Source organism: Amblyraja radiata, chromosome 5 (assembly GCF_010909765.2).
Source record: "Amblyraja radiata isolate CabotCenter1 chromosome 5, sAmbRad1.1.pri, whole genome shotgun sequence".
Classification (NCBI taxonomy): Eukaryota; Metazoa; Chordata; class Chondrichthyes; order Rajiformes; family Rajidae; genus Amblyraja; species Amblyraja radiata.
Window position 1 is genome coordinate 50,039,488 of NC_045960.1, and position 15,833 is coordinate 50,055,320.

The 15,833-nt window shown below is 41.8% G+C and overlaps 1 protein-coding gene across 1 annotated transcript in view; it reads left to right on the forward strand.

Annotated features, from left to right (window-relative positions):
• Positions 1 to 5,511: 5,511 nt before the first annotated feature.
• Positions 5,512 to 15,833, forward strand: part of LOC116973272 (synaptotagmin-like protein 1) — a 161,807-nt gene continuing 151,485 nt past the window's right edge. The window contains exon 1 of the mRNA XM_033021185.1: positions 5,512 to 5,947. Within this exon, the coding sequence (XP_032877076.1) occupies positions 5,820 to 5,947 (128 nt within the window). The 5' untranslated portion in view covers positions 5,512 to 5,819. The remainder of the gene's footprint in view (positions 5,948 to 15,833) is intronic.

Here is a 15,833-nt window from a genome sequence, read left to right on the forward strand (position 1 = left end):
TAGAAAATTAATTTCTGTATCATTCTTAGAAAGTCATAGAGCTGTATAGTGCTTAAATTGGGCTCTGCGGCCCACCGACTCCATGCTGTCTAAGTTGGCATATTGGGCGTCCCATTTTGCCTGCACGTGGCCCACAGCCTTCCAAGCCCTTGGTGTCCATTTATCTGTCCAAATATCTTTTAAAAGTCATAATTGTATCTGCTTCTTTAGCTTCTATGGCATCTCATTCCAGATATGGACTACCCTCCGAGTAGTCATTTTAACGATGGTCGGATTGAAAAACAGCATGGACAGCAAAGGCTGAGTGCCCGACAGTTCCTAGTTAGACTGTGTGCCTTGAGACTGCAGATGCTGGAGCAACAAAACAGATTCTGCTCCTTTATTATCAGGCTTCTAAAAACAGACCTTCCATAAGTTAGGATACAGTTCGATTCTCTTCTACCTCATTGCGTCATTGGATTTTGCCTCTGGAACTGTTGTGCCATAATGCGGAGAAGTATATTCAGCATTCTGTATCTTTTCCTTGGCTTATTGTATTTTAGATTGGCTTGATTGTATTTCTATATCATATAATCTGATTGATTGGATAATATGCAAAAACAAACCTTTTCACTGTACCTCGACACGTGACAATAACAAACCTCAACCCATAATTTTCTGGAGGAACCATTCTTTTGCATAAATAGACTTTTGTTTGAATTTGGTAGACTGGTTTTCAGATGTTGAGAAAGACAAATGGGAGAAGAGAGTAGAACATAAAGTCTCTAGGAAGGCAGAAGAGATTAAATGAAAAAAAGATGCCTGCAAATTGAAAGTGGGTGGTAACAAGTCACGTTAAGAAACATAGGGTAGGTCTGTGGGAGATTTAAATGGGAGAAGCCCAAGCTGAATACGATGAATGCTGGAATTTTGAAACTAAAATGCTCATTTTCTGAAACATTGCTTGAGGGACACAATGTGTCGAGGAGCATCTGTGTGGGGAAACAAATTGTCAATGTTTCTGGTTGAAAGCCAGCATCAGGTCTGTGTGACAATTGAAATAAAAAATATCACAAACTTAGTCATATTTTGTGAATTAGATTTTAGTGAAGGTTACTCATGGTCACTCCTCCAATTGATTTTCATCAATTGACAATACCAGCTGCTTACAAGGGCATATCTACTGTGAAACTAATGAAGCTTAAGCTTCAGGGCCCCTAATCCGGAGGGACCCCAGAAGCATATTCTTCCGATTTAAATCCCACAGAGGAGCTGTGGCCGCCACGGGCGTGTGGGGCTGGGTTTGGGCTCGACATCAACGTCAGTGCGCGTGCGCCCCTCCCCTCCTACTGGCTCTCTCGGGCAATGCGCCTGTGCCACTCTCCATCCCCCCCCCCCCCCCCCCCTCCCCCTGGTTAAGTTGAGGTGGGGTTAAGGTGTGAGGTTTATTTGAGGGGCGAGATTTAATGAGGGATGGTTTAGTCAAGGCAAGGTTTAGTCGAGGCGAGGTTTAGGTGTGAGGAGAAGTTTGGCAGTGAGGTATCGAGGCGAGGGGTTTAGTGAGGCGAGGGGATTAGTCGAGGTGTAGGTGAGGGGAAGTAAGCGTAGGTGAGGTGAGGAGAAGTGGATGTCTGAGCTCGGGAAGGGAGACTGAGGTGCTGCTGAAGGAGACGAGACCACTGCCTTCTGTGGCAGAGAATTCCACAAATTCACAACTCTGGGTGAAAAAGTTTTTTCTCATCTCAGTGCTAGGCAAAGAGACATTTCAGGTAACATTTTTTGTAAAGATTGTTTTAGCTGTATGAGGCCATTTATTGAAACATATAAGATTATTAAGGGTTTCAACACGCTAGAGGCAGGAAACATGTTTCCAATGCTGGGAGAGTCCAGAACCAGGGGCCCTAGTTTAAGAATAAGGGGTAGATCATTTAGAACGGAGACGAGGAAATACTTTTTCACACAGAGAGTTGTGAATAGACAAGAGGTGCAGGAGTAGGTCATTCGACCCTTCAAGCCAGCACTGCCATTCAATGTGATCATGGCTGATCATCAACAATCAGTACCCCGTTCCTGCCTTCTCCCCACATCCCCTGACTCTGCTATCTTCAAGAGTGGATTGGCAGTGGAGGCTAATTCTCTGGAGGCTTTCAAGAGAGAGATAGAGCTCTTAAAGATAGCAGAGTCAAGGGATATGGGGAGAAGTCAGGAATGGGGTACTGATTGTGGATGATCATAGAAATGTCTATTGTCTATTTCATGAAATATCATTGGGGGGAGGGGCCTAGCCAGCCTGTGGTGGAACAACCCCATTGAAGAAGATAACAGTGGTCACCCAGACCTCGTTGCTGGTTGCGAAGCGGCCCCCACAACAGTTCAATCTTCAGGGCCCCAAAAATGTAGGTCTGCCACTGGGTGTTTAGCAATAACTCATAATGGTCGAGAAGTTGTAGTGCACGTGAATGGGTACATTAGGTGGTCAGAAGAGCAGCGAATGAGGCTTTGTTATCTATGGCTGCAGATTTTACTGGTGCCTGAGATCAAAGCAGCTAGGACTGTCAACAAACAGTCGGCTAATCAAATCATGGATTGGGAGGAAGACATCGTGATCAGATAAACAGCCTGTGGTGGGCAGATGGGTGAAGATAGGGTGTACATTGCAGGCCATAGTCAATTGAGAGAGGATTATCTTTGGGTCGGGTGGAATTGGATGGGAAGAAAAGAGCTTGGAGCCAGATGTCAGTGGATTTGAGTGTCCCAGAGATAAAAGGCCAAGTTTGGAGTCTCCCTTGGAGTGATTTCAATCTTGCGCTGCTCTGTGAAGACTGAATGTTGCTGGCCACACTTGAAACAAATTGGTGTAATTTTCTGTGCAAATTGTGTCAAAGAATTATGACCAAAGTGCAAAAGTGAATCTTGACCAGAGTGAATAAAGTTTCAAGAGAGTCTTAGACTTGGAAAATCTGTAAACACGTGTCGGGATATCAGATAAAGCATTTGAGGTACAAAGTTGACCTATGCGAAAGGCAAATGATCAAAAAAGAGCTGTTCATTTTTATAAGCTGATTAACATGTCGGTTGGAGGGAGGTGGAAGGGGGTGCATCAAACACAATATTTAATGAGGTGCTGTCTTAATGCTTCATTAATAGAACTCTGAATTCTGCCATTAATTCAAAATTGCTATCATTTACTTATCATTTACCTATGATCACTGCAAACAGGTTGGCTACATACTATCATACGCTTTTGATATCATCCTCCCTCCCTTTCCGAAACATTTTTATACTTCACAACCTATTTATATTTGTTATTGTTGTCATGAAGTCCTCTGTGACAGGTTTTGTATTAAATCGTATAATGAGTGCAATTAAAGACACATCTGTGCATCATAAATTAACAGTCAGCTTTCTGGTCATCTCAGAACTGCCAAATCATCTGCCCAATGGAGAGGGGGAGTGTGAAAAGCTTTCATTCTGATTAATATTGTGCTCTGCTGTGTGGTCGAGTGACAGTTAACTGCAAAAGTGTTTGCTTATTTACAGAAAGGTCAGTTTAAATAAAAGCAGACCAGTTCTGCAATGTTTTATGATTCAACCATGACCATTATTTCAATTCCTATCTGCAAGAAGTGGCTGGCTTGTGTATACCGTTGCACAAAAAAATGCGCCATAATCATAAACATGCCTTTTTACCAGAATTAAACAGAAGGGTTGGGTGGGACGCACATTCTTCAAATAGTCATTGCAGTAGTCGGGTTTTGAAAGATACAGCTGATTACATTAACTGAAACTAAACTGGTTTTACTGCATTCCAAATTGTATAACACAAGCTCTACTTTTAAGTAAAATGAATTTGTGTTCATATTCAATTGATCAAGCTTGAAGCAGAAAGGGTCTGAATTTACAACTGTTGTGCCCACTTCATGGATTTAAGATGGCCAACATGGAATACAAACTGCATGGGTGCTTTAATTCAGTTGGTTAATTCAATTGGACTCTTACATTAGGCAGCTGGTACCTTGCCAGAAATGAGCGCAATCTTATTTCAATGATGGGATAGAGCACCTGTGCTTCTCCAGATTCCTTTAGATTTGTAAGTTTCAAAAAGATGAACCCATGTACATTATAGAGAACCACATAGATAATGCAACTCCAATGTTCCAAGGTTACTGGGAATTAGATCAATGTAATTATGGAAGAAGCTCTGTTTGGATGGGTGACTTGGGCTTGCAGCTTGCATGGATCATTTAAAGTCCAAGGTTTAATGACCTAAAGCACAAGGTTTGAAGTCCAGTGCCTCTGAAAGTGTGCATGCTTTGTATTTGCAAATCCAGGTTTCACAATTCATTCTTGACTTTGGTTTGACCCACGTTTTGATTTATGTTTGATATGTTTATACAATTAAATAAATCTCAAATCACGAAACTAAAAATATTGGAATGTTTTATCAAGTCAGTTAACATCAATGGAGAAAAGTGTGGTTAAGCTATCTGACTGATGACCTTTGGTCAAGCTGAAACATTAACTACTGAGGTGGGAGAGTGGAAGTGCCCCATTTAATGCCCCCCCCTCCTCCCCCCCCATTACCCTTACCTCTCCCTCATCGAGCTCTTCCACCTACATCCTTTCTCTGGCTTCACATTTCATGCCTCTTCTCTCCTTGTATCGTAGCATTTTGTTTTCCTTTTAGCTTTACTCTTTATCCACCCATCTGTCAATCCACCTGGGAGAGAGGCCAAATGTGAACAGGAAGAACACCATCTCAAATTCCACTTGGGTAGTTTGCCACCAAATGCATGAATCACCAATTTTCCAATTTACAATTCCAGGTAACCCACATCTCCCGTACTCTTCCCTCCGAATTGCATGACCATCTAGGTTCTCCAGAGAAGCTGCTCGACTCCTTGAGTTACTCCAGCACTTTGTGTCTTTTGTTTTGTAAGCCACTATCTACAGTTCCTTGTGTTTGTTTGTTTTTTCCTACTTTTGTTCACCTCATTCATCCTCTTAGTTTTATCTGCCCATCATCCTCTTTCCCCCCTCTATCCGGTTCCACCTATCACTAGCGACTTCTATCCTACCCCTCCCTACTCTGTTCTCATCCCTCTCAGTCCTGGGGCAGGATCTTGTCCCGAAATGTTGACACACCTTTTGCCTCCACAGATGGTGTTCAACCCACTTAATTCTTCCATAATTCTGCTTTTTAATTGAGCAAATAAGTGACTTGCTAAATAATCAATCAATCAATCAATCAATGAACTTTATTTATCTGTTAGGAACATCAAATAATCATCATATTCTAAATGACAGTTGAAAAATTAGAGTCTTCTGTGTTTAATTTTTCATTATACACGCTTTAATTATCCAGTCATCCGTTTCGGGCAAAATAAATTAATCAAAAATCCTGTGAAGTCCAAACCTGTAAAACAACTCAGACACACATGCAGGTTCACATTCCTGTAATAACATAATTTGCATAGAGAGAGTATGTGATATATAATGATACTAATAGTTTACTTCACTGCATTCCTACAGAGAGACTGCGAGTCCTGCCTTACGCTGGAGTCGAATTTTAAAAATCCTCCCAAAGTTCCTAAAAGTCTGACATAAAAACGAATGCTTGTGAATAAGACAGTACATCTTTGAGCCTGAAAGTGCACCAGCAACCAGCTGAACAGCTTGTTATCTCTGAACAATCTTAAGAGGCAAACAGACAATTGAATGTGTTGATGAAAGACAGAGAGTTCAACGTGGAAGGCAGCAACTGAAGTACGGCTGAGTCGTAACCATTCTGCGATTGGCTTCATGCAAAGTTTCACCAAAGGTACTGGAATTGTTGGAAAATGAAGACTGGGTTAGATCTAAGCAAAATGATGGACCTCAGCTTCCTGTCAGAGGAAGAACGACAGGACCTTCAGAAAGTCCTTAAAAGAGATGCTGATCTGACAAATGTTGAAGAAAAGCGCATCAGGTAAAAAAAAACCTAATGGATTTATCTTGTCCTATTATTAACAATTTTTTCACGCATTTCTTTACTCCCTATTACTTTGTGTCTTAGCTGATATTTGAAAGCAAAGATCTCTCAGTTTTCAGGTGGATGGAAGATCTCCTTCAGTATAATTCTCTGTTAAGCAGGATGACAGTGTCTTAGACTATATATACATCTGCACATTCATTCTGTATACATTTACAAAGAGGGTGTTTCAGATTTGAACCACAAATTATAGATCCTATATAGTTCATCGGTGACACAAGAAACTGCAGGGGCTGGAATCTTGAGCAAAACACTGTGCTGGAGCAGCAATAGATGGGTGATGCTTCAGGTCAGGATTCTTCAGGATAATGCATTATTCTGGCAATGTATCTTTTATTTTAAATGGGTATTACCCCGCCTCCAGACATTTCTATGAAAGCTGTACTTTCTCACCCTTTATGCCAAATGAGCCCAGTTGTTGCCAGGTGAGATCAGGCAGTGTGTACAGTACCCTGGAGCAGCGGCAGAAGGTTTAATGATGACACATTGGATGCAGAGGACTTATTTTCATGCACCTCGCCCTCGCTTCAGACCATTTAGAATCTTTAATTGCTTTCTGCCAGTTATTGGGATAGAATCATCTGGCAAGAATCATTCTACAAACATCATCATCAATCTCGGGGATATACTTGGTGCCTTGTCATTCCTGAGGCAGTGGTTTTTTCCCCAACAGTACGCCTCCTGTTTTTCGTCCTCTTAATGACTGGCATTCATAAAGATCACAATAAAGGAGGCCATGAGCTTCAACTGAATTATTTCCCATGTTTTATAACTCGATGGAGTATAATGTAATTACCCGTTTTTGCAGTAGAAATGGCAGTGACATTTTTTAGCTCTAACAGTACTTAAATAGTGAAATTGAGAAAAACCTGGATTATGTACCTTCACAGTTACCTGTGGACACACCATGGTTTCTGTCAATGAATCTTTGCTCCTCTCTGGTGTATTATCTTATGGCCTTTTCTAGTATAACCTTCAATAATTAGTAAACCAAGTATATAGTTGGTTCCAAAATAAATCTCACTTTAAAACTCTATGAAAATGTCGTGCTTTGTTACATGAGGAATCCAGATTGTTGTTTAGGTTATCATTCAGATATTTTCAAAGCTAATTTATAGATCATTTTAAGAAAAGTTTAATACAAGAGATCAGAAATTTTGTTTATGCCTTCTGGTTTATGACTGAAAGATCTTCAATGTGAAGACATCGCTGCAGTGATGCTTTAAAAGTGATTCCTGAATTTCCATTGGGAAAAGAGGGAAATTTTGTCACAGAGTGCAAAATCTTTTGTGCGCTGGAAGTTTTGGAGCAAGTGCCATTATTTCACTCCTGATTGGTAATGCAATTCTAGCTTGAGCAGTCTAGTCTGATCTAAGGTCTTCCTAGACATTTGACATCCAAGATAACATAAACTTAGTTTGTTTTGCTGGTTGTCTGTGTGTGGCTAGTTGATTTGTGTATACTCTATTTAGCCCAAGTTGAACTAAGCAGGAATTGTAATTCAGTCCTAATTTGGCCTAATTCAGTCCAAACCAATGGAGCTTTTCAATCCAGTCCTGAGTGTTTATTGTCTAGGCTTATAATGCAATTATATAATTGTGTTTTACAAGCTGATCTGTGCTGTGTTGGCATGTAGTCCTTGGCGAGTTTTGTCGTGGTTGAGCAATGGTGGCTTTTTAATGAAACTTGAGATGTGTAATATAAATTGTTTTTTGTGTGCATGTTACTTACCAGTTTAGCCATGCTGACGTGGTACAGTGAAGAGCTTTTGTTGTTCAGGTTCAACTGTGTTGCGTTTCCATTGAAGGTATGTGTGCGCATTGTGTAGTCCTGGGTGTGGACAGCCCAGGCAGGTATGTGTAGAATTTGTGGGGCATTCCTAGATGTTTAAGGCCCAGGTTGTGATGTGCTGTGTTTGTGGGGCAGTTCTTGTATGTGTGCAGTCCAGGCTGATCTGCAAATCATTCATTGTCTAGCCATCTGTCAATGTGACACAGAATGTTTTGTGCTGAGTTTGTAGTCCTGTGTGTGTTTAGATTGGCCTGTGCTTGGTTTGCGGTACAGTCATGGGTGTATGTAATCCAGGGTTTGTCAGACTGTGGTGGATGGTATGCATTCAAGGTTGATCCAATGGGGTATTAATACGGTGCAGGGGATATGTGTAGCCTAGGCTCGTATTTACTGGTGTTGTGTATATGTGGACCAGATTGGTAAATGCAGTCTTTGTAGGACATGCCTGTGAATGTTATTCAGGCTAATAGTTTTGGGGTTTTAAAGGAAATTGAGTGAGTGTTTATGTTCATGCTCATTCCATGCAGATCTGTTTTGGGTTTGTCATGAGGTTCTGCATTTGTGTGGTCCTGCTTGATATAGGCTTGCTTTGCAGTGCAGTATTGTATAACTATGTGGAAAATTATTTGTACTGACATGTTCGACAATCACGTATGTGTATTGTCCAGGATGGTCTGGTAGTTGTGTAGACCGTTGGTGTGAGCTTGAAGTGTTCTCAGTGAATGGATTCCAGTTTTTGATCCAAGCTTGGTGTGAAGGTGAGAAGGGTCTTTCTTTCTGTGCCCTTAAGGTTGGCTGTGGGAGGTGCTCCTGGGGAACAAGGGCTGAAGAGGGCTGTGCAAGGAGAGGACAACGGTTCATGGGATAACTGGGATGGAGGCGACGGATGCAATGGGCACTTTGTAGCCAGATGCAACTAGCACTATAAAATGGCGCCAAAATAGCACCTCTTGCATATCAACTAAGTGGGTTTCTCTGTACATTTTGGTCTAACTGGGGGATTGTGCTCATATATGGTGATGGACTTCTGGGTTGTATGCAAAAAGAGTATTTCACTGCACCTGAGTATTTGGTGACACCCTGAATCTCCTCTTCTAAGGAAATAGAGGTGTGGATGAGCTGTCTTTGTGATTGCGGCAATGTGCTGAGCTCAGGACAGATCTTCAGAGATATGCACACCCAGGAACTTGAATCTGTGGACTTGCAATCCTGTCAAAGAAGACAAGTTCATGGACCTGTGGCGTTCCCTTCCTGAAGTCAACAATCTGCCCCTTGGTCTTACTAACATTGAGAGCTACACAGTTGTTGTGGCATCATTCAATCAGATTATTAATCTCCCCCCCCCCCCCCCAAATGGAGCTGTGTCTTGTCATAGAGGATGGTGTAGGAGTCATACAGCATGGAAACAAGCCCTTCAGTGCAACATGCGCACGCTGACCAACATGCCCCATCTACACTCGTCTCACCAGCTTGCATTTGGCCCCTATCCCTCTAAACCTGACCTATTTATGTACCTGTCCAAATGTTTCTTAAAAGTTGTGATTGTTCCTGTCTCAACTACCTCTTCTGGCTGCTTGTTCTGTATACCCACCACACTTTGTGTACAAATAAAAGTTACTCCTCAGGTTCTTATTAAATCTTTCCCCCCTCACTTTAAACTTATTTCACCTGGTTTCTAGTTCTTCTATTCTGGACATTTACCTGATCTATTGCTCTCATGATGTTGTACACCTCTATAAGATTGCCCCACATCCTTTTACACCCCAAGGAATAAGGTCCTAGCTTTCTCAACTTTTCCCCATAACTCAGGCCCCTCTAGTCCGGGAACATCCTCATAAATCTTCTCTGCACCCTTTCGAGCTTGACAACATCTTCTATAACATGATGAGGCCTCACCAACATCTTGCATAACGGCACGTGACCTACCAACCTCTGTGCTCAATATTCTGACTGAATGCAAATGTGAATAGTTTAGACCACCCTATCTTCCTGTGATGCTACCTGTCTAGCTACACAGTCGTGGGTGTGGAGAGATTTACGTTGTGATTTTTGAATGGCACTGGTTGTTCAAGCTCAGATGGTCTGACTTTATAGTCCAGTCCTGTATGTAGTCCCCAGTGATCTGTGTGGAGCTTGTTGTACACTCCATGCAGATCTATGATGAAGAACAAACAGCCAATTTTGTTGGTCACAACTCAGAAAAGGCACAGTGGAAATTATCTGCTGGAGACTGTGACACTCACGGAGGTACTTGCTGCTTTGGTGCAGGTTATAGAGTAGCAATTTCAGGTGCAAGTGCTTATTTTTGCCTGCTTTGTGCAGTGGAATATCTTCCCCAGTTCTTTAGCACTCCTTCTATTTTTCTATTTACAATATACATTAATGATTTAGATGAAGGAATTAAAAGTAACATTAGCAAATTTTCAAATAACACAAAGCTGGGTGGCAGTGTGATCTGTGAAAAAGGTTCAAAGGTTCAAAAAGGTTATTTTATTGGTCACATACACCTAGGTGTAGTGAAATGCTTCTTGCCAATGCAGCACATAAAGAAAGAATACAGACATAACAGCAATAAACAATTTGAACATAAAAACATCCCCCCACAATGGTTCCCATTATGAGGGAAGGCACAATGTCCAGTCTCCATCCCATGTCCACCCATAGTCGGGCCTATTGAGGCCTCCACAGTTGCCTTTACGGAGGCCCGATGTTCCAGGCCGTTCTCGCCGGATAATGGTACTCCGGCGTCAGGAGAATCCTCTCAGCAGCATGGGACACCTGGAACGGCCGCTTCCCTTACCGGAGACCGCGGCTTCTGAAGCCAACAAGGCCGCGCCGGTTGGAGCTCCACTACTGGCGATCTCGTCGCGAGATCCCAGGCTCCCGGTGAAAAGTTCAGCGCCGCCCGCAGCTGGCCGCTCCACAGTCCCACAGCTCCGCGATGTTTTTATCGGCAGTCTTCAGCTCACCGGAGCTCCAGCGCGGCGACCCGGGCAAGGCATCGCCCGCTCCGCAATAGCGCTCCAGCGCTTTGCCGCCGAAGCCGAGGTTCTGGCCGGTCCCCTCAGGAAACGCCGCTCCAGGCCCGCTGGTAGGCCGCGAGGACTGGTCGACGGTGCAGCCTGGAGAAAAGCTGCCTCCGACCAGGTAGGGACCCTGAAAAGTTGTTTCCCCCTTCCCCCTCCCCACCCCCCACATAAAAAAGACTAGAGCTCCAGAAACAAACACTAAAACTCACTTTAAAAAATAAATTTAAAAAAGAGTGAAAAAACGAACAGCTGCAGGCTGGGCAGCCATACCACAAAGGACGGCGCCCTCTAGGAAGAGGATGCAGAGTGACTTGGACAGGTTGGGTGAGTGGGCAAATGCATGGCAGATGCAGTTTAATGTGGATAAATGTGAGGTTATCCACTTTGGTTGCCAGAAAAAGGCAGATTATTATTTGAATGGTGTCACATTAGGAAAAGAAAACATTACAAAATGTTAAATGGTCAGCTCGACATAAACTACAAGACCTACACCAAACCCAAACCAATTAGGAGCAGACGAGGGCATTCGATCCAATTTGTGATCCCAGCTACAAAGACAGATGTATACAGCAATTCGTTCTTCGCCCACACAATTAAAGCATGGCATAATCTCCACCCAACTATAGTTACCCAACCAGATGCAACTAAATTTAAAGTAGCTCTTTCTTCCCAATAACCCTTTCTGGCTTAAGCCCTCCCTTCACCACCTCCAGTTTAAATTCCATTTGGAATATTTTGGAGGACCAAGAACCAAGGGGAGGTGCAACAAGACAAGGGTGTCCTTGTACATCAGTCCAGGCTGATCTGCAAATCATTCATAGTATAGCCATCTGTCAATGTGGCGCAGAATGTTTTGTGCTGGATTCGTAATCCTGTGTGTGTGTCATCAGTTAGATAGAGTTCTTAGGGCTAGCGGAATCAAGGGATATGGGGAGAAGGCAGGAACAGGGTACTGATTATAGATGATCAGCCATGATCACATTGAGTGGCGGTGCTGGCTCAAAGAGCTGAATGGCCTACACCTGCACCTATTTTCTATGTATCTATGTAAAAATAAAGTGGAATTGTCCCCTGATTATATGTTGAGCCCCTTTACCTGTGCAACCTGCTTCAATTTCCCGTGTGATCATTGCTATTTAAAATGATTTTATAGTAAACCACATTGGCACATTCTAGATTTACCATTCGATAAAGTGAACCATTGATATGTGATGAGCTAAGTACATGAATAATTTATGCCACCTGTACATTTCTGACAAATGATTTTAATTAGTTAGATAAACAGCATGCATAAATTTTGTCTCATACCAAGGGAGTTGATGATCTTGATTTGGACACTGTTAACACTGAAACGTTTTTGGCAAGAGTTATTATCACTGAATTAGTGAGCTAAAACGGACAGTATTCTTGGTGTTATTCTGCTGGAGGAGGCTGAGTGCACACTTCACTGTTATGTTGCTGTATGTCACTGATATTAAGTATTCATTCTGAGAAACAGCTTGGATTTATAAGCCTGATGAATAACTGTATAGATGGTATGGCATGGATTTGGAAATGTAACTGCTGGTACCTAAACCACTAATTTTATTATTTTATAAAAACAGCTGTGCTTGCTGCTCTGGCCACTAAATTTTACATTATTGACCTGCATAGAATAATAAATATTTCAACTATCTTTTTAAACTTATCAATAATGTGACTACATAAAAAAAGCAAAGCACTTGAGTAATTTAGCGTGTCTAGATGACATGGATAGGCGACGTTTTGGGTCAAGGTCCTTCACTAGATTCATCCTGACCTAAAACATCACCTAGCCATGTAAACCAGCATCTGCAGTTCCATGTTTCTCGGTATTGTGACTATATTTGATATCAGCATTCAGGAAACCTTCCATGTCTTCATGCCATAGTTTCTCCCTACCAAATTCATAGATATGGATAAGAAAGACAATTCATTCAATAATAACCCCTTTTACAGAAATGTGGCGGTGTCTCTCTTCCTTCCTAGAATAACAGACGGGATTGATAAAATGTCATCTCTTTTGAATTGATTACTAGGATTGGGGTTGATTTATCGATAAAATCTGTGTAACTGTCAGACTTGGGATCCCCTCTCTTTTGCACGCCTATACCCTCATCTTCTGTCAGCTACCTTGCTATTAGGTGTCCTTCAGACCATTCATTGATCCATTTGATAACCATTCATCAGTTATTTGCAAATGAAGCAGACCCACCCAACTGCATTTGGTCTGCCATCCAAACATGTCCCTCTGATTGAATTGGCAGTTGTGTGTGTGTTGAGAAATAATGCTCTTGGGCAAAAACGGCTGGAGAATTGATTTATTGTTTGAAAGTTAATCACAGCAGAAGTAGGTCATAGAGCCCCTTGAGACTGATCCACTATTGAATAAGATCATGAGTGATTGTCTACCTTGACTCATCATTCCCATCCATTCCCCAATATCCCTCAAATCCCTTGCTGCCAAAAAGTTTATCAATCTTAGACTTTTGTGTGTGTAAATAAATGCTGTCACCTTGGTTAGATAATTCCAGCCATCTGAAGAGATTTCTCTATCTCAATACTAAATAACTGTTTCACTTAGCTTTGGGATGATATCTTCCAGTTCTGTCACTAAACTAAACAATTATGCTATCAGCTCCTTCCAGAATTTTACATGTTTTAGTAAAATCACTTCCTATTCGTCCACACTTCAGAAAATTACAGGCCCTTTTATTCAGTTGTCAATTGACAGCCCTTAATTTCAGAAGACGTCCAGATCGTCAAATGCTCAAGTACGATGGGGTAAAGGAAGGATGAAATTCTTGCTTGCAGCAGCATTACAGACATACTGGGTAATACACAGAAACATGAATTGTACATGAGCAAAAACAAGTCATTGGTGCAAAGAAACATAATTGGGAAACTGGTCTATGGTACTGCAAGAGTTCCATGGTGTTCAGAAGCTGAGGTAAGTTTACGATATGATACAATGGAACTTTATTTATCCCAGGAGAGAAATTGGTCTGTCATCAGTCATAGAACAGAACAAGATACATGAACACAGATGCATTGCGCGGATCAGTTTGAGAATCTAATGGTTGTAGGAAAGTGGCTGCTCCTGAATCTGGTAGTGTGGAACTTCAGGCTTCTGTACCTCCTGCCCAGTATAGCAGAGAGAAGAGGACATGGTCCAATCATGTGCATCCTCAATGATAAATGACAACCTTTTGAATCGGCGTCTTGTGTAGAAGCTTTTAATGGTGGAGAGTGCTGTGCCCATGGACTGGATTGGGGTGAATCCAACACTCTCTGCAATGTCTTGCATTCCTGTCCATTAGAATTGCCCTACCAGGCCATGATGCAACCAGTCAGGATACTTCCTACAGTGCATTTATAGATATTTGTTAGACTATTTGGGGAAATCCTAAATCTCATTTAAACTTCTAAGAAAGTAGAGGCACCAGTTCTCCTCTTTAGTGATTACATTTATGTGCTACCCTCAGGACAGGTCATCAAAGATGTTGGCATGCGGGAATTTGAAACTGAGAACTTTCTTTACCATTGCCCACTAATGAAATTAGTATACCTGTGTTGTACTGACTTTTAAGTTAAATAAGTTCTTAGATACAAACATCAATGCCTTGAAACCGGACGCTTTAATTTGTAAAGTGTAAAATACATAAACATCACTTTGGCTTGTTTTACTACAGCTAAATTTGTATTTGGGTGGCACAGCTGGTAGAGCTGCTCCCTCACAGTACCAGAGACCTGGGTTCAATCCTAACCTTGGGTGCGGTGTGTGTGGAGTTTGCACTTTCTCCATGTGACTGTGTGGGTTTCCGTCAGGTGCTCTGGTGTCTTCCCGCATTCCAGTGCAGGTTTGTAGATGAATCGACCTCTAAAATATTGCACCTCGTGTGTAGGGAGAGGGTGTGAAGGTGGGTAAACATAGAGCCAGTATGATTGGCCGATCAATGGTTGGTATGGTCTCGGAAGGCCTGTTTCTGTGCTGTATCTCTAAATTAAACGAAACTAAATTTATTTCCAGTTGAAGTCTCGCCGATTGTGAATTTGGAGAGTGCGTTCCCAAGGCCAAAATCATCCAAGACCAGGTGTCACATGCTGGCATCAATTGTGCATGTGTTTCTGAGATCAATGCTTGTGATACTGAATTTTTAATTAATAAGAAAGTATCCAACCTAATACCTGTGGGGGAAAAAACTGTTGTGGTGGAAAAGGGACCATTCTTCAGTCTATCCCTTGTACTTAGGTTTTTCACTGTTGATAAAAGCAGAATAAGTCTGGCATATCCTCCATGCATTCAAGTGTACCTACTGGACTTTCATAATTTTCTTCCTCACTTGGTCTGCCTGACTGCTGTGCTTGCATGCCAGCTCAGTTCTGCTTGGTTGAGTGCTTGCACAACTTCTTACCTGCAAAAATCTGACCTCTGTCTGTATTATGATTTGATCACTTGGGTCTCCTATGGGACCTGGTCAGCAGGGATGTGGCCTAACATAGTGAAGAAATATGGTCCTCCCTTCACCTGTGAATTTTCCCTACTCTTCATGACAACCTTTCGTATATCTGATATGCTCGCCATGAAATGTGTTCTTAAGATTTCACATGCTTCCTTGCCACCAACTGCAACCACTGCAATAAGGTCAAGTCAGTAATAACACGGGTTGTATTTTTTTCCTTGTAAAGTACGGCAACAATTTTTTTTGAATGATAGATTTCACTATTTTAAGTATTTTTTCAGGTCACTTGATTGGACTTTGAACATGGCATATATTTAGCACAAGAAAGGGAAAATTGAATTCAAGAACCATGCACAGTTCTCCAAATAAATGGAAGCTCGGAAAAACAATTTATTATTGCAGCAAAAACAACTTGGAGTAGAAATTCTTTGCTGCCTGCAACATTGTTTATTTCTTTGAAAGAATAATTTTACAGAGGTCACTGGGCAAATCCATTTTTTCAAGTCTGTATACAATGCTTCT